The 24,702-nt window shown below is 43.8% G+C and overlaps 1 protein-coding gene across 1 annotated transcript in view; it reads left to right on the top strand.

The window, feature by feature from the left end:
* EFEMP1 (EGF containing fibulin extracellular matrix protein 1) overlaps window positions 1-23,601 on the top strand; it is an 83,864-nt gene extending 60,263 nt beyond the window's left edge. Inside the window, exons 4-10 of the mRNA XM_065401550.1 lie at window positions 842-964; window positions 6,063-6,182; window positions 11,785-11,904; window positions 17,346-17,465; window positions 21,030-21,153; window positions 21,279-21,474; window positions 23,443-23,601. Of these exons, the coding sequence (XP_065257622.1) occupies window positions 842-964; window positions 6,063-6,182; window positions 11,785-11,904; window positions 17,346-17,465; window positions 21,030-21,153; window positions 21,279-21,474; window positions 23,443-23,601 (962 nt within the window). The remainder of the gene's footprint in view (window positions 1-841; window positions 965-6,062; window positions 6,183-11,784; window positions 11,905-17,345; window positions 17,466-21,029; window positions 21,154-21,278; window positions 21,475-23,442) is intronic.
* The last annotated feature ends 1,101 nt before the right edge of the window (window positions 23,602-24,702 follow it).

Here is a 24,702-nt window from a genome sequence, read left to right as displayed (position 1 = left end):
GGCGGGGGGGGCAAAGCCAAGAGGGAAGAAAGAATATTATAAAAGGGAGAGACTTTGCCATGCTCTTCCTCTCTCTTCCACCTACATCTACAGACACCACACCAAGCTACTGAAGCGCTGATCAAAGGGGAGAGCCTGGCTGAAGAGCAACCAGCCAGCCTGTGGTGAGAAGCATCTAAGTTTGTAAGGGCATTGAAAGTGTTAAGATCAACTTAGAATGTGTTTTGCTTTTATTTCATTTGACCAAATCTGACTTGTTATGCTTTGACTTATAATCACTTAACATTTATCTTTGTAGTTAATATTATCTGTTTGTTTATTCTACCTGAAGCAGTGTGTTTGGTTTGAAGTGTGTCAGACACTTCCCTTAGGATAATAAGTCTGGTACATATCAATTTCTTTGTTAAATTGATGAACTCATATAAGCTTGCAGCATCCAGCAGGCATAACTGGGCACTGCAAGACGGAGGTTCCTAGGATTGTGTCTGGGACCGGAGATATTGGCTACAGTCATTCGGTTGCACAATACAAGGAGCAGCTTACATGCCAGAGGCTGTGCGTGAACAGCCCAGGAGTGGGGGTTCTCACAGCAAAGCAGGGTAAGGCTGGCTCCCAGAGTCAAGGATTGGAGTGACCTAGCAGATCACCGGTCCAGATAACACCAGAGGGGAACGTCACAACAGTGTTGTGTGTTCTGTAAACAGAATAAACCCTGGCATAAAAATCTTTTGAATGAATTTGAAACTTGCTATCTTCATTTAAAGTATGGTTGGAGATGGGTAAAAATTTTTAAATTTGAACCAAAGTTTCTGACTAACGTTGTATTTGCTGTTTTATGAAGATATAGATGAATGTGCAACAGGAACCCATAACTGCAGGGCAGATCAAGTATGCGTCAATTTAAGAGGGTCTTTCAGCTGCCAGTGTCCCTCAGGTTACCAGAAACGCGGGGAACAGTGTGTTGGTAAGTTCTGAACTAGCATAAGCGATGTTTGTTGGTTATCAAGGTTCATTTTCAAACTTTATGTGGAACTATAACTCCATATAATTTAGAAACAGGCCCGCCGACGGCGGGGAGGGAGAAAGGGGGCAATTGCCCAGGGGCCAGGGCAATTTAAAGGGGTTGGGGGGGGCGGGAAAGGTTGGCTGCCCGCCCTCCCCAGATGCCTGCTCAGGGCACTCAACCCAGCAGCCAGCCTTGGCTGGGGAGAGGAAGGGGCGGGGCCAGAGCCGGAAGGGAAGAGGTGGGGCCAGAGTCTCTCCTCTTCCGGCCACACTGCCCGGTCCAGCGCAGCAGCTGCCCTGGGGCTCAGCTTCTCTAGTGACAGTGGCCGAGTGAGCCGGAACCCTCCCCGGCATGCTCAGAGTCGGCTCCTGTCCCCAGAAGCTGAGCCTGGGCAAGGCAGGGAGCAACAACAGTGGCAGCCCTCTCCCTCCCTGCCCAGGCTCAGCTTCTGGGGACAGGAGCCTACTCCGAGTATGCCAGGGAGGGCGGGGGGACTCCGGCTCACTGGGCCACTATCACCAGAAGCGGCGAGCTGCTGCCGCAGCCAGGAGCTCTCCCAAGTAACTGCTGTGCTGCACCGTGCATCATCCGGGCGTGGCTCCGGAGCCTGGCGGCCAGAAGAGCAGCGAACAGCAGTGGGAGCCAGGCTGGCACAGCAGAAGGACAGAGCCCCCTGCTCAAGTAACGTGGGATGGGGAGGAGGGGATGGGGAGAGCACGGAGGGCCCGGGCTGGGGGCAGGGTGGGGAGGAGTCCCATGGAAGGGGTCATGTGGGGGTGTCACGTGTCCCCCCTCTTAGCTGGTGCCCCTCTTTGAGTTCCTCCCACTAGTCGCCTCTGGCAGGGCTCCTAGGCATGCGCAGGATTGTACCGGCAGTGGCGAAGGCAGCCAGCCAGGCACGGGGAAGCCATGGCTGTGTTGGAAGAGCATGCCCAGCAACACAGCCGGCAGCTCTCTGGGCACCAGCAGTGCAGCTGGCAGCAGCTTGCTGGGCACCAGCCAGCACAGGCGGCAGCAACTTGCTGGGCACCAACCAGCGTAGGTGGCAGCAACTTGCTGGGCACCAGCCAGTGTAGGTGGCAGCACCACCTAAATGTCAGGTGGACCGCATCCACGTGGGCTGGGGTCCCATTGACTGTTCTGCCCTGGGACCCAGAATTGCTGTTGGAGGGTCTGTTTAGAAAGATGATGGATGAAAAGTAAATAGTCTCTAAAGGATGGCGCTACAAACTATTTTAAGCATATTCAATACTTTTAATTGAATTTAGCTGTTACTATATTTATTACTTGTATGGGGGTAGTGCCCAATGGCCCTCGGCACAATTGTGAGCCAAGTGCAACTCCCAGTAAAATCAATGGGAGTCTTTCCATTGACTTTAGTAAGAGTTAAATCCAGTGATACAGGCCTAGGCATTGTGCAGACACACAAGACAACACAGTCCCTGCCTTGAAGAGCTTATACTCAGTGGAAATTTTGGGTCCAGATGTCTGATCTTTGTGACATATCAGCCACTGTTCTGAATCCCTGAGAGCCAAGAGCAGGGGCTGTAAACTCTAAACTACTAGCATAATAATAAGCCCTAATTCATGAAGGAACAGGATTCAAATCTTGACTTCACTGGAAGTTTTGCCTTCATAAGGGCCACAAGATTGGGCCATACATTTGTCAAATGTAAGAAAACAATTGTGAAATAGTAGAATAAAAGGCATATCATTAGTTGATGTCTAATAGTACCTCTGTAATATACACTGGATCAGACAAGGTGATGGCATAGGTGCTGGAACTAGGGTGCTGGGGATGCTACCACACCCCCTGGCTTGAAGTGGTTTCCATTATATACGTGGTTTACAGTTTGGTTCAATGGCTCTCAGCATCCCCACTATACAGATTGTTCCAGCACCCCGGGTGAGAGAAAAGCCTTTTCACATCCTCAAAATAGAGACAAAACCAAAATTGAAGGTGTTGTCACAAATTGCAAGATCCCTAATATGTGACTAGAAGGCTCACTGTGATGAGAGTCAGTTCCTCTCAAAAGAAAACCTTGGGAGGGAAGCAGAGGCACTATCAGCGGCCATTTAGATGGATTGCTAAAAAATTTTATTTGGTAAGAAAGATATACCTCTTCTCTTTAGGGGCCTGATGCAAAGCCAATGGAAGTCAATGGAAAGATTCTCAATGACTTAATTAGGCTTTACTGCAGGCCAACAGACTTCTGTATATATAACTCCTTCCAATATTTGCCAGTTTTCTGTGCAGGACTAGGATGGGGAGTTTGGCATATAGGTAGGGGAATCATTTTGACAAGTTGTTGATTCTTATAAAAAAAGTAATGCTTTCACTAGAAGGTATATTCCCTTTGTACAGTAACTCCTTTTCATTTCAACAGAATTAGGGTTCAGCTTGTACCTAAAGGTCTAATGTAACATTGAAAATAAAGAACCATCATGATAAATTACTAAAAGTCAAAGTTTTGTATGTATATTTTAATTTAAACATACATATGCTCTCTAGAAGGAAAAGTTTCCCTTCTCCTACTTCCCCCTATGTGACTTAGGTCAGAGTATAAAACAGCACAAACACAATACTACAGTTAAGTACTGTCAGCACTTCATAATAAAACCACTCCTTTGAGACTTTAAAATAAGTGAGCTAGAAAAAATCATTTGGGGCAAAACCTTGATAAAGTCTCTTATCCTGGGAGGAAATGATCCTTTAACGTTTGAAAAAAATTGTTCCAGACTTTTTCTGGCTTGAAGACAGAAAGAGACCCTTTTCTAACTATTTTATTTTTAATTTATTCTAAAAACGTGTCTGGTTGGGTTTTTTTTTTATTATTTGATTTAAGGGTTTGTTTTTTAAAAACAGTTTGTTCAGATGTCACAAAGATGTTATTTTCTGAAACATGGAGACTGCAGATACAAGGAAACTTTTTTTTGGCAACATTCTTTCAAACAGATGATTTGGTTCTATGATCAAATCTTGCCTAGCTAAGGTTTCCCATAGTCTTTCATAGAATCATGCACACAAATGGTATAGCCTAGTCCTTCACACTAAACTCACACTGACTTAGGGTCTGAGCTTGCAAATATGTACACACAGGAGTAACTTTAAGCACAAGCGTAGTCTTATGGAACTCAAAAGATTCAATGGCACTACTGTTTCCCTTAATTAAAAGAGCTGTAGTGAGCTCCCCCCGTAGTTAAGATTGCCAAACACTGTCCAATCGAAGCCCTGTTTCCCATCACTCATAACTGTCTAAAATTCTCAGCTTTTGGGCATGAGGCTAGTACATTTTCCAAAAAAGGGGTTAAGTCATTTTTGAATATTCAAGTGAAAAAATGAACACTTTCCCCATTGTAAAAAAATACATCTTTAAAAACATATCTACAACAGAAACAGCTGGGGGTAGGAAATTCTAAATTTGTCATGAAAATGAGAACTGCCTTTCACTGTGTTCCAGTGAAAACTGGGATTTATTTGACTGAGTGCTGAGCCTTTTAGAGATCATGTTCTCTACAAGCATAGGACTTTGCATGGATTTCTTTTGTTAAGCTTGTAAAGGTCATAGCTAAAGAAGATTCTCCCATGCATGCATGGCCAACTTAGCTATGTAGTAGAAACTGTTCTGCAGATGCACATGAGATGAGGCAGAGGTCTGTGGCTTGACCCATGCATAGCTTGCAACGTGCCAAGAGGTCAAGGTAGGGCTGTTGAACACTTTATACCGTTTGTAGGTGGAATACCCGCTCGGCTGCACTTTAGGAATGCTGAAACTGGGAAAGGCAGCATGCTCCACCCCAGAATTATGGCCAGTCTGCAGGGAAAGTTAATACTGCCTGAGATAGCATTGGCTTCAATCATGCAATCTTATTTCCTCCACTGAGTCAGAGAGCACAGCCAGGGGCTGGCAGCCAGTGGCTATAGGGAACTGCTGTGCTGTCTTGCCTAGGAAGGGATGGAGGGGGATGAGGGGAGTCCCCCCTGTGGGGGGATGGAGCCCACATTCCCCTGAAATCCCAGCTCTCCACTTCTTTTCCAGGCCTGATCCCTGCTCACTTCACACCCCTGTCACTCCCATGGACTCGGGACAGAGAAAGTGCTTGGATTCTGAATTGCTAATGGATCCACAGAGGTTTAGCATTAAGTTGTTGATATGTGTACTTTTGTACAGAAAAGGAGCATAAGAGCCACTCTGCTGGTCCACTTTATGTCTGGTCAAGATAGACTCATAGACTTTAAGGTCAGAAGGGGCCATTATGATCATCTAGTCTGACCTCCCGCATGATGCAGGCCACAAAAGCTGACCCACCCACTCCTGGAATAATTCTCTCCCTTGACTCAGCTGTATACCTTCTCCTCCAATGGAACTCCCACTCAAACTCCCCTGTTAGCAGCCCTGTTCGCCGGCTCCTGTGCCGCTGCCTGGCTGGGTGGCCGCTTTTATAGGCCCTCTCCTCAGCCAAGCTCCGCCCCCTAATCAGGGCTCAGCTGCCCTCCCAACACGCTGCCCCTACAGGCCTCTACACATACAAGCACTACAAAGACAGACGCAAATACAGATACCTTCTCCTCCAATGGAACTCCCACTCAAACTCCCCTGTTAGCAGCCCTGTTCGCCGGCTCGCAGCCCTGTTCGCCGGCTCGCAGCCCTGTTCGCCGGCTCGCAGCCCTGTTCGATGTAGTCAGGAAGCATGTTCTAAGTTACATAACAAATACAGAGATCAATACTACAGTATGGGTGTGATTTAAACACCAAATAAAGGATAATGTTTATGTGTATTGACATCATTGGCTGAGCAAACATACTCAGTGTAAAGCTGATTTTAACAAAACTTAAGACATGAAGACGAGAAAGAGCACAATGCTGTTCCCATTGAAGTCAAGGAGGGAACTTAAGTAGGAGCAGAATCGAGCTGCAAATTAGCTTCTCTCTTTTCATTTAATCAGATCCAGCTCACTTTACACTGTTTATTTGGGCACAAGATGGCAACAGTGAACTTTTGTTATTACATTTGAGCTAACATTTTTACTGTTTTGCTCTTGTTATGGTAACAGACATAGATGAATGCAATCTCCCTCCATACTGCCACCATAGATGTGTGAACACTCCAGGTTCCTATTACTGCCAGTGCAACTCTGGGTTCCAGTTAGCAGCCAACAACCACACTTGCGTAGGTAAGCACTTCTCTGTATATCCATATGAACCAGCCCATGTGGTTACAAAAGACAACTACTGACCCATTGCTAGCTTTCATCAGCTCAAGTCAACAGGCAGAATATTTTAAAGTATGTCATGCTTTCCTAGGCTTACAGACTCTTGGAACTGATCAAAGTAATAATCTTGAGGAACACAGAATCCTTGGACACAAAAATGGAGACTCGCTTTGAAAATGGATTATTTTGTTGGCAGACTGGTTTCTGTGGGCCATGATTTTGGCAATCTGGTCATCAGGGTGCTGAACTCATTATTAAATCTTGGGCCTGACTCTCCTCTCAGTTACGCTGGTTTTATACTAGTGCTCCATTGACTTTAATGGAGTTACTTCTTATCTACAGCAGCTTAAATGAGATCAGAATCAGGCCCTAAAACTGGAAACTGGAGAAAGCAATGCCAAGTTCTTACAGCTAAGGTTAATTCGCAGCAGCACGTGATAAATATATTGATGAAAGAAAACGTGTCTCGGCATTTCAAATGTGAATCCTTGGGAAATAGTATTAAAAATTAAAATGAGTGATTTGGGGCACACCGAGGACTAGTGCCATTGTAAATAAAATGATAAAGAAATCCTAGTAACTGAGCCATAAAACCGTTACTGAGTTTGATGGAATCTACAGGATTTTTTATTGGAAGACCTAGAGTTAATAAGAAGAAAGGAGGACATTAGGCTGCAAGCAGATTTGCCTAATGAGGTGCAAGATACATTCAACATGACTATTTCTTTTAGTAACTTTTTGGTAGAGGGATGTTATTTCTAAAGTGAAGCAGATAAGAAAGGTGATTTTCCAGGGGCCAAGCATAGATTTATTTCCATATGTGGCAAAAACTACTCAGTCACACCAGTGAAGATACATGCAATCCATGAAAGAATTTATGAAGAAGGGAACTAAAGTTTCCATTTCATCCACTGCTATTGTGTGGGTTCGAATTAAGAAGTGGGGTGGGGGAGGAAATCTGTTTTAACTGAATATGACTAAGCTAAATGGTTATATGATACATAAGACTAAATCATCCCCCACTTTGAGCTTGAAATGACCATAACGGGAAAACAGATCTTCAGCCCCCAAGAGAGGATGTTGCAGAAGTCCTGGTCCCACTGAAATCAATCGAGTTTTTGCCATTAACATGAGTGGAGCTGAGATTTTACCCAGGGTATGGTGGATTTGGGAAGGGAATTGGCCATTGAAATCTACGGATGCTGTGACTGGCAGGGAAGAAGCCCACCAATCACTGGGCTTCTCCAGAGGTTTCACAGCTGCCACCACTGCTCCAAAGCATTGCCATGTGATATTCCATATACATACAAAGGCCTTCTCCATGGTGTTGAAATGCCACAGAAGGTAAGTTACTGCTACTTCTACAATGGTTTAGTTATAATCCCAGATTGTCTTGAGGTGGTATACATCACACAGAGCTGCTATCCCCTCGCTCCACTCCACCATCGCTGAGTAGAACACATCTACAGTGTCTGCAACGGGGAGAGGCAGCTTCCTGGGGTGGTTGTGAAAAGGAAGCCACCCTCCACACACTTTCCCATCCCCAGATCCCTTCACAGGTACTGAATCGTTCTCCTCCAGACTGTGTGAGCAGAGGGGAGCCCATAGCTTACAAGAAATATTTCTTCAGATATTTGTATGACTATAGCACCAAGAAACGTGAAAGGTCCTTTACAGCACATCCTTCTCCTGTTACCAACCTCGAAGCACAACATGTCTCATCTGAAAAGGAAATTTTACAAATGGCTGATTGCCATTTTTGCTATATAATGTGGCGAACTGTTTGCGATGGGTATATCTGTTAACTGTTATATTCCTATGACACCTCAGAAATCCACAGTGGATACATTCGTGTAACAACTTTTGTATCTCTTGAGAGTGGATGAACTTTAGAGAAGCATATACAATAGATACATTTGTTTTTTCTGTCTTTTTGTTTAGTGTTTCTGATAACATTGCTCTCACAAATGTCACTGCACTTTTATCAAAAAGTATTTAACAGAAAAAATGCTTCAAAGACATTCCTCCCCATCCACATCTTAAACATATATGGGCTAAATGTTTTACTCCCTAGTTGAATTTTTTGTGAATGGTTGATTTTAATAGACATTTTGATTGTAGAGAAGTGAATTTTGTCAGTTGTATTAGTTGTATCTGCACCTGAATATTTCTGACATTGTTTATATGCATTTTAAAAGCCCATGAAATAAAAAATATATTAAAACTGTAAAAGTTCAATAATGGTTGCATCTGATAAAACACATTAGGATGTGAATGAAGAGTATTTTCTCTTGTATTCCTCCTCTGTGTACACTAAAAATCTACATACAAGTTGATACACATAAATAAATTAATCAACGGTGTATGGAAAATAAGTGTTAAAGACTCCAGAGAGGGGTATTGCAGGTTCCTGTACATAACTTTCCATTGAAAATGCCTCCTTTTTCAGATTGCAGTATCCTCACACATGTTCTTAAAATGGGCACATCATAGAAATAATCTAGCATCAAAAAATGCCTTCCCCCAATATGGTCTATGCCTTAGAGCTTTGCAAAACCCTCTATTGGTCTCAGTGGCTCATGTTATAATTGTAATGGAATTTAAAAGAACAGATTTTAAGAGTAATAAATAGCTCAGATAAAATCTTAACCACTGCATGCTGAGAGGTCTTATCAGTATGTGTTCCTTATATCAATTACACTGCTCTACAGCCAAAATGCTTCTTAAATGTAGTCAAACTTTACTAATTCTGGGTCACTGAGAACGAAAATGATGCTTAAAATTGTTGATTGGCTCTAGTTTTCAAGATATGCTATTGGGTCAGTATATACGACCCTTGACTTGGGAATGGCGGAGGATAAGTGAGTTATAAAGGGAAGGGATCTCAATTTAAACCAGAAATGACTAAAATACACCTTTGACTGGATCTATGAATAAATCTATGACTGGGTTTGGACAGTACTTGCTTTTTAGGCAAAACAATGAATGATGCAATCTGAAGCTGGTATTGCATCATACATGATATGAATTGCATCATGTTATTCCTAGAAGTCATGGATGATGCAATCATAACGAAGCTTACATCACTCTGCTGAACAAATTGCCCTATATCAGCTCTAGAAATCATACAGTGTCGTGCTCTCTTATTTGTCAGTGTTTGATTTTGCAAAGGGACACATTTCTGTTTAGCCAAAGTGAGCAGAGATGCCTCGTACTTGTGTGAACAGTGCAGATAACTTCTGCTATGTTTGTGGTGAAGTGACTTTTGCATCACAAAAGCGCAGTATAACCACTATGGTTAAGAAAGCCTATCACCTTTATTTTGGCTGCAAAATTGGAGATCAGGACAAGAGGTGGGCCCCACACATATGCTGCAACACTTGTGCAACAAATCTTCGCCAGTGGTTGAACAGGAAAAGGAAATCAATGCCTTTTGCAGTGCCAATGATTTGGAGAGAGCCAACAGCTCATACCAGCAATTGTTACTTCTGCATGGTGCCTCCAGTTGGGAAAGGTGTGTCAAAGAAGAAAAAGTGGACTGTGCATTATCCAAACATTCCATCAGCTATACGCCCAGTACCCCACGGAGAAGGACTGCTGGTTCCTGATGCACCAAAATCATTCTCACTTGAGTCAGACGAGGAAGAGGAAGAGGATGAAACTTCTGGTCCTGAACCATCAATGTCACAGGACCCACATTTTCTCCCATCCTCCTCCTCTGAACCACACCTCATAACACAAGGTGAACTGAATGACCTTGTCAGGGATTTGGAACTACCCAAGAGTAAGGCAGAGCTGTTGGGCTCCAGACTACAGCAGTGGAATCTCCTGGCAGGTGATGTTAGGGTTTCCATGTTCCGTGACCGTCAAAAGGATCTTGTCCCATTCTTCTTCATGGAAGGTGATCTTGTAGCCTGCAACAACATCGATGGTGTGATGGCGGCCCTCAACATCGTTCACGATCCAGATGAGTGGAGACTGTTCATTGATTCATTGAAGACGAGTCTTAAAGCTGTTTTACTGCATAATGGCAATGTTTTGCCATCAATTCCAGTTGGTCGTGCAGTCCATATGAAGGAAACCTAGGACAACATGAAACAACTTTTGAGGTGCATAAACTATGACCAACATCAGTGGCAGCTTTGTGGCGATTTGAAGGTTGTTGCTCTCTTGCTTGGTCTGCAGACTGGATACACAAAGTACTGCTGTTTTCTCTGCGAATGGGATAGTCATGCAAGAGATTCCCACTACATCAAGAAAGATTGGCCACTCCGACAGTCATTGGAGCCTGGGAGGAAAAAAGTGTTCAGCATCCACCACTTGTTGAATCAAGGAAGATTTTGTTACCACCCTTACACATCAAGCTGGGTCTGATGAAGAACTTTGTCAAGGCCATTGACAAAACACAAGCAGCTTTCAAGTACTTCCGTGGAAAATTTCCATGGTTAAGTGAAGCGAAGATAAAGGAAGGTGTCTTTGTTGGTCCTCAGATTCGTGAACTTCTTCAAGATGATGCATTTGACCATGCACTGTGTGGCAAGGAAAAGACGGCGTGGAAAGCCTTCCAGTTAGTGGCAATAAATTTTCTCGGAAACAACAAGGCAGACAACTACAGGTTGTTGGTGGAAAACCTCCTCAAGGCATACAAAAGCCTTGGTTGCAACATGTCACTAAAGATACATTTTTTGCACTCTCATCTAGATTTTTTTCCACCGAACTGCGGAGCAGTGAGCGACGAGCACGGCGAGCGATTTCACCAGGACATTGCAACAATGGAGAAACGCTATCAGGGCAAATGGAGCCCATCAATGCTTGCAGACTATTGCTGGACAGTGACAAGAGATGCTCCATTTAATGAATTCAAGAGACAAGCCAAGAAGCGCCGAGTAGACACTGAATAGGACTAAACTATGTACATAATAGTTTTTTGCCTTTTGTTTCATAATAAATTTTATTTATATAACCCTTTTGCTGATTTTTAAAGTGTTACATAAACAGGACAGGTGAATTATTATCATGTAAAGCAACCATAAACACATGAAAAGACCTAGGTTTACAATTTATGATTAAAACTCTACTATCTACACAATATACATAGACATAAAATGTAAAAACTTAAATATCTTAGAAACAGTAGCCAATCAGTTGTTTTAATTGTCATATTTGAATTCAGCACATCAAAATACATAATAAATAGCACATTTTATCTCTGAAGCAGACGACTTCTCAAAAATTGTAGACCAGTGTTATTTATAGACTTGGCATTTCATACCTGGAAAAAAAGATGCTGGAATGTGGAGTTTAATAGCTGTACTAAACATTTTTGGAAGAGTTCATTACATGTTAGAATAACTCTCATTCCTGGAAAAATATTCCAGTTTTTCTACAAGGAATGAAGAGCACAGATCTGACACTGTTCCAGCAACTGCAAAATCTTTATTGATACAATCTACTAACTTTTGCAAAGTGGTGGACCCAATCTAAGGACTAATCAATTTGATCAGCTTAATTATCAGATACAAAGAACAAGATGTGCATGAAGATATGTAACCTTTCTTTTCAGACATAAACGAATGTGATGCCAACAACCCATGCGCACAACAATGCTACAATATACTTGGTTCTTTTATCTGTCAGTGTAATCCAGGATTTGAGTTAAGCAGTAACAGAATCAACTGTGAAGGTAAACTATGCTTTATACATAATGTCATAATAGAAAGATATTGGTACATGATAACTGCCATTTTTCTGATTCTGCAATTTTTCTGAGAAGTTATTCTGTGAATTAAAAGGTATGGGTGGTTCTAGTCAGACTGAGGTCTGGCATCCCTATTGGTGGGTACAGTTTGCAGCCATAAAATTTGATATCATATTTTTGCACCTGCCAGAATGAATTGCAGACACATGTGTGAGTAGTTGTACCTATATTCAGGTAGGCAGAGATGCTGCTACTCAGTTGTGCACTCACAATTCAGTTGCAAGCACAAAATTGCATATACACATTTTTCAGGCAACACCTGGGTCGGGGGACACACTTCTGAAAACTTACTCCTGAAACTAACTTGAATGGTGTTTGATCTAATACAGAAGATCATGACAAACTAGAAATGAAGGCAAACCTAAACAAGGATAACTCTGTGTGGTGTAAAATTGCTCTAAACAAATCCTCTTAAACTTGTCATTCTAAAGAAGAGACAGTTGTGCCTTTGAGTTGCTTTTATGCAAGTGGATGTCCAAACAGCATACATCTCCTGACAATTATACAATCAGCACTTAATTTTCTCTGTCCGAGCCCCACTGGTGTCCTCTAGGCAACTTTGGAGACATGGTGATTGTAGGAAGCAGGAGCAAGCCTTCAACATGATGTCTCCAAAGAGCCCCCAGCCCAAGAATAAAGGACTGAGCTCAGGTCTCCAATATGATAAGACACATTACGGTAATGTCAAGACACCCCCTAATTCTATTGATTCAGCTATTTTTTCAGAAATATCACATAAGTTGTTAAATAAAATTAAATTCCATCCTAAATTGCTTTTGCTGACAGCTAATCAATTAGGCAAAGCTACAAAAGCCAAAAGAGAATGGCATGCAGCCTATACTATTTGAAGGGAGAAAATGGTCCTTATCCTCTTCCCAAGACCAGTTCACATTGATTACAGTGGGAGTTGCATACATATGTGAGGGCAAAACATTTTCCCTGAACTAAATATCCAAAGTGGTCAATACTTTGATCAAGGGGGGGGAAATCACATTTTGGAACACTAAAAAATGACTTTCTAAAATTATTTTCCCAAACATGTTCTGAAGGCTTTTTCATTTAATCTCAGTATATTTCATTTAATCTCTAGAGTATATTTCTTAAAAATCTGATCTTTAGAGATAGTTAAATATACCGAGTAGAATTAGCTTTTTTAGTGACAACTTTAAGTTGCTTAAGCGTAGCATTCATTTCAGATTATGGAGAACTTCCTTCTTTCAGACTGGATATATTTTACTTCTGTTAAAGCTAATGTGTAGTAATTGTAAATTAATATATTAATACTTCGAGTGCTTGCTCATATCGATTCCAATTAGGTGTGTGCGCGCCCCATGCACGGCTGTCGGAAAGTTTCTCCCCTAGCAGCATCCGTCGGGTCGGCTGTGGAGCCCTCTGGAGTGGCGCCTGCATGGCGCTCAATATATACCCTTGTCAACCTGGCACCCCCTCAGTTCCTTCTTACCACCTATTGATGATGTTGGAACTGTGGTGTCTTGTTCTGCAAGTTCTCCATGTTTCCCTAGCTTTGGTAGATAGTTGTTGTTTGTTTTTTGTTGGTAGTTCTTTGTTTTTGTTTTAGTTAGTGGCAGTTGGGTTGGGGAGTTACCCTCCACCCCGACTATTTTTCCTCGGGGCTTCATGCCCAAGACCGCGGGATTCAAGCCCTGCAAGTCCTGCTCCACGCCCATGCCAACAGGCGACCCCCATGACTCTTGTCTAAAGTGTCTGGGGGAGGCTCACCAAGCCAAGAAGTGCAGGATCTGCAAGGGATTTCGTCCTCGGACTAAAAAGGAGTGGGACTTTCACCTGAAGCAGCTCCTTATGGAGGCGGCACTTAGTCCCCAGCCTCCTTCGGGGCAGCAGGACCCGGCACCGAGTTCTTCGGTGCGCAGCGCCCCGGTGGCAGTACTGGAGGTGGCACCGCGGTTGGACTCTGGCTGAGACCCGCGGCACTGCACTCCCCGGCAATGAAGCAGGCAACATTGATTCAACACCGCTCCCACTCTCCGGCACCGAAGCGGCACCCAAAGCTAGAGAAGGGTGGCTCTCCTTCACAGAGACCCACTTCCCTGGAGCCAGCCACTGTGGCGCGTCCCCAAGGGGAGAGCCCAGCAGCAAAGGTTGTGGAAATGGCACCATCAGCTTAGGCCCCATTGGGGGAACCGTTGAGTCTGGTGCCATTGGACTCCCCAACCCGCAGTGTTGTGGAAGTCCAGCTGCCTTCCACCCCGCTCACCTTTGCGGCTGCGAGGGACCTCATTGCCATGATGGCATCGAGGTCCCCTCTGCTCTATGCCAAGCCTCTGGTGCCCCAGCGGATGGCACCGTCTCAAGGCAAGCCAGCGTTGATCCGACCTTCGGCACCGTCGGCTCCAGTGGTCGAGCCTTGGCACCGCTCCCATTCCCAGCACCGCTCCTGTTCCCAGCACCTCTTGGAGTCCCAACACCGCTCTCCATCACGACACCGGTCGGACTCGCAGCATCGCTCCGGTTCGTGTCGACGCTCCCGATCACTGCGCCACTCCGCCCGCCGGTCGCAGAGCAGGTCCCAGACCCAGCACCAATTCCGGCGCTGCTCATCATCTCGACGCAGCTCCATGCCACGGTACCTCTCCAGATCCCGGTACCGCTGCAGGTCCCAACACCGCTCCCCAGTCTCGCAGCACCACTCTCTTTCTCCTTGACACCGCTCACCGGCTCAGATTTGCTCAGCACCACCCTGGCCCTCATGGTCCGGTTCTCGTTCCTTGGGTTCGGAGACAGGATTGCGGTTTTCAGACCGGGCCCGCCGCCAGTTGGACTGTGGCTGCCCTGATGCGGGGGCAGGACCATGGCAGCGCACAGGCAGGGGCCCACCCAGTGGCTGTTCTGGACCCCATGGGCGTAACACCAGGCCCAGGGTGCACAGTCTGGTGCTTCCTGGTTGGCCACTTCTGAACCACGGGTACCGGAAGCCTCCACCGGTTGGCCTGCTCCTGGGGCACTGGCACCTGGAGGTTGTGTGCGCGGAGCTGGTCACACCAACACGAAAACCATTTCCAAATTGCCAGATATGTGGCTTGAATAGAGGGCTTCCTGCTGCCCAGCCTTATGGGGTCCGAACACAGAAGCTCCATGGGGTTCAGCCATGCAGCTTCCAAGCCGCGAGGTGGAGGGACCGCAGGTCGGGATGACAGAGGCGACCATGGTCCTGAGTGAGCAGGTTGGGAAGGACGCTGAAGCTACCAGAATCACCCTCGCCCCGTCCCTGCGGATCTTGAGCAGGACCTTGTGCACGAGGGGGAATGGAGGAAAGGTGTAGAGCAGGCGACCTGTCCAGGGAAGGAGAAACGCGTCCGTGAGGGAGCCCGGGCTGCGACCTTGGATGGAGCAGAATGCTGGGCACTTCCTGTTGCTGCAGGTGGCAAACAGGTCGACCTAGGGAAACCCCCACCTTTGGAAGATGGGGTGGACAACATCCAGTCAGAGAGAGATCACTCGTGCGAGTGGAAGGACCTGCTGAGGTGGTCTGCCAGCATGTTCTGGATCCCGGGAAGAAAGGACGCAAAACCCCTTGCCCCTTAGTACTTACAGAACCTCCTCTATCGCCCCCATGGCGAGGAGTGCCTGAACCTCCTGAATAAGGAGTTGCTTGTGAGAGGGGTCCCTGAAGAGGGATGGGGAAGGGGGGTGGGAGGGCGGGAAGGAACAAAATTTGAGAGAGTATCCCGCTTCCACCATGCGAAGGATCCAGCGGTCCAAGGTTATTTGAGACCATGCACGGTGGAAATGGGATAAGCGATTAAAAAAGGGTGGAGAAGGATCTGGGAGTAAGGCTGGTACGCCGTCCTTGGGCGTCCCTTCAAAAGGCCTGCTAGGAACCTGACGATGGTTTGATCAGGCCCTGGCCTTGCCCAAACGGGGGGTTGGAGGGCTTCCTCCTGCCATTCTGCCCCCACTGCCTGTAAGAGTCCTGCCTTGGATGAGGAGGGTAGGAGCACTGCTGCGGCTGTTGGGGCTTTAAATGCTTCTGCTGGGTTGCTGGGGTGTGCATACCCAGGGACTTCATGGTCGCTTGAGCCCTTAAGGCTATGCAGCCTAGAGTTAGTCTGCTCCGCGAACAGGCCCTCCCCATCAAAGGCTAGGTCCTGCAGCATCTGCTGAACCTCAGGTGGCAGGCCAGAGGCTTGTAGCCAGGAGGTGCACCTCATGACAATCCCCGAGGATAAGGTACGTGCGGCTAAGTCTACAGTGTCCAATGAGGCCTGTAAAGAGGTCTGTGCCACCATCTTGCCCTCATCAACAAGGGCCCCAAACTCCTCCCTGGACTCAGGAGGCACAAGCTCCTTGAACTTCAGCATGGAGTTCCAGGAGTTAAAGTTGTAGCGGCTCATGAATGCCTGCTGATTGGCAATCCGGAGCTGGAGCCCACCCGTGGAGTACACCTTGTGGCCAAACAAGTCCAGCCACTTGGGGTTCTTCAGCTTGGGTGCTGGGCCTCTCCTTCTCATTCATGGCCACAACCACCAGTGAGCAGAGCTGCGGGTGCATGAGCAAATAGTCATACCCCTTCGAGGGGACAAAGTATTTACGTTTGACTCCCTTGGCTGTAGGGGGTGTCGGCTTTTCACACCAGCTAGGATAGTTTCTTGCCCATTTTTTACCTGAAACCTCATGCTGGGCCCCGGCAACAGCAGCTGCATTCCCTCAATGTCCGCAGGGCCCTCGCTTTCTACATCGAGCGTGCCGACCCCAGCTCTCACCGTACAGTCCACTAGGGCCCAGGCCTCGTCAGCGGCATTCCTGGCCCAGGTACCGATCCAAGAAATCTGCAGGGCAGCAACTTGGTCCTTGGTGCATACCTTTGCCTCAAACTACGCCATCGTCCAGCACACCAGAGACGGTGCAGCTTTCGGTAGAGCGGTGCTACAGTCAATATTCCTTCACTCCGACCCCACCCCCTAGGTAAGGCTTGGGAGTCACCTAATTGGAATCAATATGAGCAAGCACTCGAAGAAGAAAAAACAGTTACTCACCTTTGCAACTGTTGTTCTTCGAGATGAGTTGCTCATATCCATTCCACACCCGCCCCTCTTCCCCACTGTTGGAGTAGCCAGCAAGAAGGAACTGAGGGGGTGCCGAGTTGGCAGGGTCATATATTGAGCGCCATGCAGGTGCCACTCCTGGGGCTCCACAGCCGATCCAACAGATGCTGCTAGGGGAAAAAACTTTCAGACAGCCGTGCATGCAGCATGTGCACAGCTAATTGGAATGGACATGAGCAACATATCTCAAAGAACAACAGTTACAAAGCTGAGTAACCATTTTTTTCTGTGAGAAGATAGGTTTTTAAGACAATAAATTCAAACTATTTTGCTGTTCTGCAGATATTGATGAATGCAGAACTTCAAGTTACATATGCCAGTATCAGTGTGTCAATGAACCTGGGAAATTTTCATGCATCTGCCCTGAGGGATACCAGGTGGTAGGAGCTAGAACATGTCAAGGTAAGTGTACTGATCTTTAACATTTTAAACTACTGCAATATTAACATTTAAAACAAGACTATGACTACAGGTTTTGTGTGTGTCTGTGTGTGTGTGTGTGTGTGTGTGAGTGTGTATCTTTTGTAAAAGGATTACCCATATACTAGAGTAAGAGAGGGTACAACATTGCTTGACAATTGCCACATAACTTACATGAGTTACATTTTATTAAAAATTCTGATCTCTCTCTTGGGATTTTTATGATTTCAGAACAAAATTTTCAAACTTGGGTGTGTAGTAAATTTAGATCCCTACATCCATAGTTCGGCACTTAAACAAGCAGCCTGATACACAGAGAGATGAGTACCTCTGAAAATCAAGCCAGTTGTTCAGGTATCTAAATATGGATTTACATCAGCTGTTCCATTTTACATAGACTCCTGAGTCTCATCACACCACAAGTGAAAGACAACTGTTCTTTCCAGTAACAGAAAAAAGGTGTGAGAATTTTTCAAGAGCATATTGAATGTATAGTATATTTATAAAACAAAACAAATGTACATATATAAACATTCAAATCAGTTTTCTTTCCCTTCTGCTACTACAGGCCCGGTGGGGCTTATGTTAAATACATGAAGTGATCTCTCTCACCTGGGCAAGTAGTCTGTATTGTGAAATCAAACAAACAGCACAGTATACTAATTACAAGAACTATATGCTATATAAGCCAGAAAATTGTTGATGCAGTCTGGATTTTTAGAATTTAATAATTTTGCAACTTATTCTCAATAAAGAACAAGGAAATAACACAAATGGATTCTCTGTCACTATTTTGGAGGCTCCGCAGTAACGCCATAACTGAAGTTGTAACTAAGCTTCTGTTCTAAATCTGAATATGACAATTCTTATCTGCAAGCTACCCTCCACCAGAAATTTCTCATGCATACTGTCTTCTTAGACTAGGTTGGTTTTGTTTGTTTGTTTTTAATTAGAGCTTAATTTGACAAAATATTTTGGAGAACTTTTTGTTTTGGTTTTGTAAGAGTAATTTTTTTTTAGAAACTCATCTCCTTTAAGAGATTTGGTCTAGAAACTTCAAACTTATTTCATTCAGTTCTTCTCAAGGATAATGAGTACTTTTGAGTATTTTGAGGATGGATGGGTGATTAATTTTAGAGGGTTATTTGTTATTATTATTTGGTGTTTTGAAACCTTTGGTATGTTTTGGCAGAAATTATAGATTCAGCTAACCCTTCAGACTTGTGTGATCTCATTTTTGCAACTTTAAAAAAAAAAGTCTTGAACATTAATACTGACTACATGAGCAGAAAGTGCATTACTCATTATTTCCTTAACATCCACACCTCCCCATAACCCAGCGTTCCCCTTACCTGCACTTTTTCTGCTCCAGACACTCTCAGCTCCACCCACAGCTACTCTCTCGTAACTCATAGCTCTCATCAGGAGGGTCAGAGAATGATGAATCTTCACAACCCCACTCACTGCCCTCAAACCCTTGCTCTTTGATATAGCAGCTCCTCCAGCACCACTCTTAGAAGATTCTCCCTGCTTCTTCCAACTCCTGTCTGGTGAGATAGAGCAGATACTGCTGTGCTTTGCTTTCTGGGACAGGATCTTCACCTTCTGCAAGAGGTGAAAGTACAAGAGGCAGGTGAGGGAAGATTTTCACAAACACACCCAACCCCATCAGAAAGGCAGAATCTCCATTCCTGTCTCTGATGATTTGAAGCCTTGTGGCATATTTACTTCCCTACCAGTCATGCAAGACAAAGATGACTTGATGTTTAGAACAAGCCACAGTGTACAGATCAATGGGGTTGGCATGGCATACACTGAATGCAACACATCACAGGAGCCCAGCACAGGGCAGCTGGGCTCCAATGTCATTTAGAGAATAAGTTCTGGGCATTGTAGGTATGGGTACAGTGGGGCAGAAAGGCTGGGAGAGAAGAAACAGCAGGCACAGCAAACTGGCAGAACCACTAGAAGGCATATGGATAGGGGCAGGAGACTGGAAAGTCACGAAGGTAGGTGAGGCTCACTGAGCCAGTTGTGGCCTTGGATGGGTACAGGGAATGTCAAAACCCCAATTCACCCCCTGCAAGTGACCCTGTCAGTGCTGGAGCACAGGAACTGCCTCTGCCCCAGAATCAATCTACTACCTTCCTTACTGCCACCCATACAGAGTTTAAGTGCTCTACCAGCTTCAGGTTCAAGAAACCTATGAAAGGAAGGTGGTCGGGGGGAAACCCTGGGTCAAATTTGCACCTATCTGTGTTTTAAACACTTTCTATAAAACCAAAGGGTATTCTCAGATAAAAAACTTTGAGAGTTAAAGATGAAAAATATATCAGTTAAATAAAGCCTAATTGACAGTTAGGATGTTCTATGTATATAAAAATAAAATAAGCCTTTGAAAGCCAGGCAATTCATAAATGAGGCCACACAAACTAAGCCTGACCCTTTTCCTCTATTGATGCCCACCCTTACCTGTCCACCAGAAATCTTCCTTCTAACAACAAATATCTCAACAAGCTGTGTTGTTATGAACTAGGACTCTTAATACATTGGATCATTTGTACTATATAGTATAATTCAATATATTTCTTTAGTCTATTGCAGTGGTTCTCAAAAAAAAAAATTTTTGCAGACCACTTGAAAATTGCTGAGGGTCTCGGCGGACCACTTAATGATCTTTCCAAATGTTGTTTGTACCATTAGCTAACTATTGTAAAGCGCTTTGAATAAAAGCGCTATATAAAAAAAACCCTTAATAATAATTAACTTTTTTGTTCTACAAATAAAAGCACACAACTCGTATTTTAATATCAGTAGTATTACCTTTCTAATGCAATGGATGTGCCCTCTCTCCCCCGATGTGGCAGCCCCCGAGCTGGGGCTGGGAAGGAGGGGGGTCTCTCCCCTGCCGCAGCAGCCTCCAAGCTGGGGCTGGAAAGTGGGGCCATCTCTCCCTGGCAGCCTCAGTCCTGGAGATGGGGAAAGTCGCCACTTTCTCTGGCTGTCACAGCCCTGCACATCCCAAATTACCCCCACCCCCTCTTCTCACCCCACTGCCCGCTCACACCTACCTCTTATTCCCCCAAGGCCACCACCTCACCTTACGTGTGCGTGTTCTCCAGGGTCCAGGCACCTAATTAGTGGAGCCACGCATGCTTGACTCCACTAATTAGATGGGTGGCTCTTCATTCTCTCGTGTGCGGCTGCCCAGGTGCGCACCTTAGAGGGAACTATCCACGGACCACCTGAATGGAGCTCACGGACCACAGTTTGAGAACCTCTGGTCTATTGGATGTGTTCAGTCAATTTAAACCAAGAGTCAACTGGATAAATACATTCAGTTTCTGCATAGAAGAATCCTACTCCAGAAGGCCTTAGAAGAAAGGTGGGGAGCAGGGGTGTTGGGTTTCCTCAGTGCAGAAGCAGGAGGCATTTTGTCTGTTTTTAAACTAAAACACTCCCTTATAGGTTTTTTCATACCAACTTTGCATTCCATCTACATTTACTTAGACTGGGAATTGATATGGTTCCTTCCTTCCTATCTAGATATAAATGAATGTGAGACTACTAATGAATGCAGAGAGGATGAAATGTGCTGGAATTATCATGGTGGATTTCGTTGTTACCCAAGAAATCCTTGTCAAGAACCTTATGTCCTGACATCTGAGAAGTAAGAAAAACCACACATAGTTTGTAGGATTATCCTTAATAGGCAGCATTACTAATTACAACTGAAAGAGCATCTTGCTAGTTTGCACATGAACGAAGTTTGATCCATTTTTGTTTGTTTTTCAGTCGCTGTGTTTGCCCAGTTTCCAATGCCATTTGTCGAGAGCTGCCATACTCTATTGTGTACAAATACATGAGTATCCGTTCAGACAGAACTGTGCCCTCTGATATCTTCCAAATTCAGGCAACAACTATTTATCCCAATACTATAAATACTTTCCGGATTAAGTCTGGAAATGAAAATGGAGAATTCTACCTGCGAGTAAGTATTGTAGGGGGCCAGACCAGTGCAAGGGTGCAAAGAGAATTGGGAGACATGTTGGTAAAGCCAGTACTACAGCTTTGGCTGTTTTTCATAGCCATAAAAACAATTCTGCTCTGTAAAAAATGTTATTTTGGCATCCTATATTTATTGTCTCTCTATAATTCCCTATCAAATGTGCTAAGTTTACAAGTAAAAAGATGTTCTCTTCTATTAGCCCTGCAAACTCAATCTCTGATCTGAGAATCAAGTGGGTTCTTTTCATTCGGTGCATCATCACTGATAATAAGGTTCAGCAAGACAAATTAAGACCCATGTAAACCCATTGTCGTCAAATTATGTTCCCTTTCATAAGAGGAAGTATTCACTATAATCACCTGGAAAATAAATACAGAGGCAAGTCCTTGATGAAAAAAGGAGAGCTATAAAGACGGTTGTGGTCTTCATAGCTATAGACGCCCAAATGACCATATGACAACCAAACCGCTAGGAGAAGAATTCTTTGGTACCGGAAAATGAACTACTAGACTGCTGGTTTGGGGAAACTGAGATGTGATTTAGTGACAGTCTATCCTTGGGGCTGAAAGAAGCCCTCAGTGTAACAGGTCAAAGCTGACGTTCAATTATGACTCTTATAAGGCAGAGCTATGCTGAGATTGGGGAGGAGGAGGTGCTGCTCTGTGCCCAGCATGGTGTCTGTAGGCATTAAGTCCCTGAAAGGGGGAATGAGGGAAGGGCTTCCCCCCTTTACTTCAGCTGCTTAAATATACCCACCATAGATATCGTAGCATGCAGAGAGGGCAGGGACATGCCCCTTGAGGGGTTGCTATCCCTGCCAGAGGTCCAGATGGCACCCCTCTACATCTTCCATTCCCAAGGTCAGCACCCAGGTTATGGCTGTCCTGCATTTGGAGGGGAGAGTTATGAAAGGATTCCTTATGCCTCACTCTGTTCCCCAGTGTATCTGTACTGTAGTGGTCACCATTGGCTCTTAGCTTTTAATATATTTTATTGCATAACATTTCTTTTCTCTACTGTAAAAAGTAAAAACTGCCATAGTCTGTGATCTAATGCTCTGACCTCAAACCAGAGCTGGATTAATAGATTTGCCTATCTCATAGAACTGGAAGGGACCTTGAAAGGTCATTGAGTCCAGTCCCCTGCCTTCACTAGCAGGACCAAGTACTCTCCCTGACAGGTTTTTTTGGCCCCCGTGATCCCTAAATGGCCCCCTCAAGGATTGAATTCACAACCCTGGGTTTAGCAAGCCAATGCTCAAACCACTGAGCTATCCCTCCCCTCAGATATGAATTATATATATGGGGCCATAGGCATGGATTTATAGTATATATATATAAATATATAAATCCATGCCTATGGCCCCAACTCCTTCACTCATATGATGAGATCAGAATCTCAGCTTTCATTAAAATATACATAACATATATGATGGAGTGGTAGCAATGCCGCAGTTAAGGCTGCAGCAAAGGTTTCATTTTGATGGGGTTTGAAGACCTTTATTTTTCAGGAGTGTTATAAAAGTTTCAGGAAACAAAACACAGAAATTAGAATTCATGTGTCATTTGACTGTTTCGTGATGGTTCTCTGTAGACTGGGCTGATGCAAATAGAGTAATAAGATGTCAAAAACAACTACTTTTTAAAATGTTTGAAAGAGGTCTCACCTTTCTCTGGTCCTTTTGGAAAATTATTTGTAAGCTCCTGAGATCCAATTTTTGCCTCACATATTACCTTACATCTGCTATGTATAATCATCAAAACTAGGTTTAATATAGTCATAGTTATTTTAAAATGTTAAAATAATGCTTGAGTTATGCATTATGATGATGGCTGAGATGAATTATTTTACAGTGAAGCAATGTATATAGGCAGCGTCTGGAGGTAACTAAAGAATGATTTCAGATTTGCCTGAATGAAACAGTTTTATCTTTGCTATTTTTTTTTTCAGCAAACAAGTGCAATAAGTGCAATGCTCGTACTGGTGAAATCACTATCGGGACCAAGAGAACATATTGTAGATCTGGAGATGCTGACAGTCAACAGTTTGAACTATCGTACAAGTTCAGTGCTAAGATTAACAATAATAGTGGGACCTTACTCATTTTAGTTATTAACCCTTCACAGGCACCTAAAGCAGCCAAAGAATATTATCTTAAAGAAAGCACTTACTATTTTATTTATAGATTTTGCTTTTTTTTTTAAGATTTATTTAGTAAATCAACATCTATAATCCACACATTATACCTGTTATTCAAAATTAATACGTGTGTTCCATATTATAATGTGGGTGTTGTCACTTGCTGTATAAAGACTAAAGTCTTGCCTTAATTACTGTACTTGGATTAGACATCTACATATTACACTTTTGTACAAGAAAATATATGCTTACACTATTTTGTAAAACTTCACTTTTCCTAGCCAAGTAGTCATACAATTAAAAGGTGATCTCCTGTGTTGTTTATAATAGATTTTAAGTTCTAGCACAGTTACATTGAATCTCAAAAAGGATAATATAGCATTAATGAAATACAAAATAAAAGCTTTCTAATAGGTTACAATGTATTTCTCCTTTTTAATTGCCTTGTAAGAAAGGATAAAGGTCAATAAAAATCTATTTCTTTAGACACTTATGTGCTATCAAGTTGGTTTTTTAATCTGGTTTGGCGTAAATTAACATTGCAACAAATATTTTGCATTAGATGTTTCTTAAGGATCTGATAAATGTAAAGACTTTTTTAAAACATACCAGACAGTAACATTTGATCTTTCCAAGAAAAATGGGATATGATAGGAAAACTTCAACAGTAAGTGAAACTCTCAAAGGAAAATCATCAACTGAGAAATATTTCTCTATGTGTATGACTGCTTGTTTATGAGAACGGTACTACTAATTTTTGTGTAGAGGTATACTGCATTTCTAGACAGAATTTAAATGCTACTCTTCCAGAAATACAAAATTGTATGCTTAGAATTCAGAACATTTGCTTGATGATTACGTTTTATGCCATATTTTCAAGCAATTGGTCTTATTCCTGTTTTCTATAACTTGGATTTTTGTTTCTCATGTACAGTGTTCATAGTAATTCAAGAATTAATACATCTTCCTTGTAATATGTAAGACCTTCTCTTATTTCTTGTTTAAAATGTAATAGTTTATACTTTGGTGTACAAAGTTTTTTAATAAATAAATCTCTCTCCCATAGTGAGT

This window comes from Emys orbicularis, chromosome 3 (assembly GCF_028017835.1).
Source record: "Emys orbicularis isolate rEmyOrb1 chromosome 3, rEmyOrb1.hap1, whole genome shotgun sequence".
NCBI classification, from domain to species: domain Eukaryota; kingdom Metazoa; phylum Chordata; order Testudines; family Emydidae; genus Emys; species Emys orbicularis.
The sequence above is the reverse complement of the archived record's forward strand: the minus strand, read 5'-3'. Positions and strand labels throughout refer to the sequence as shown.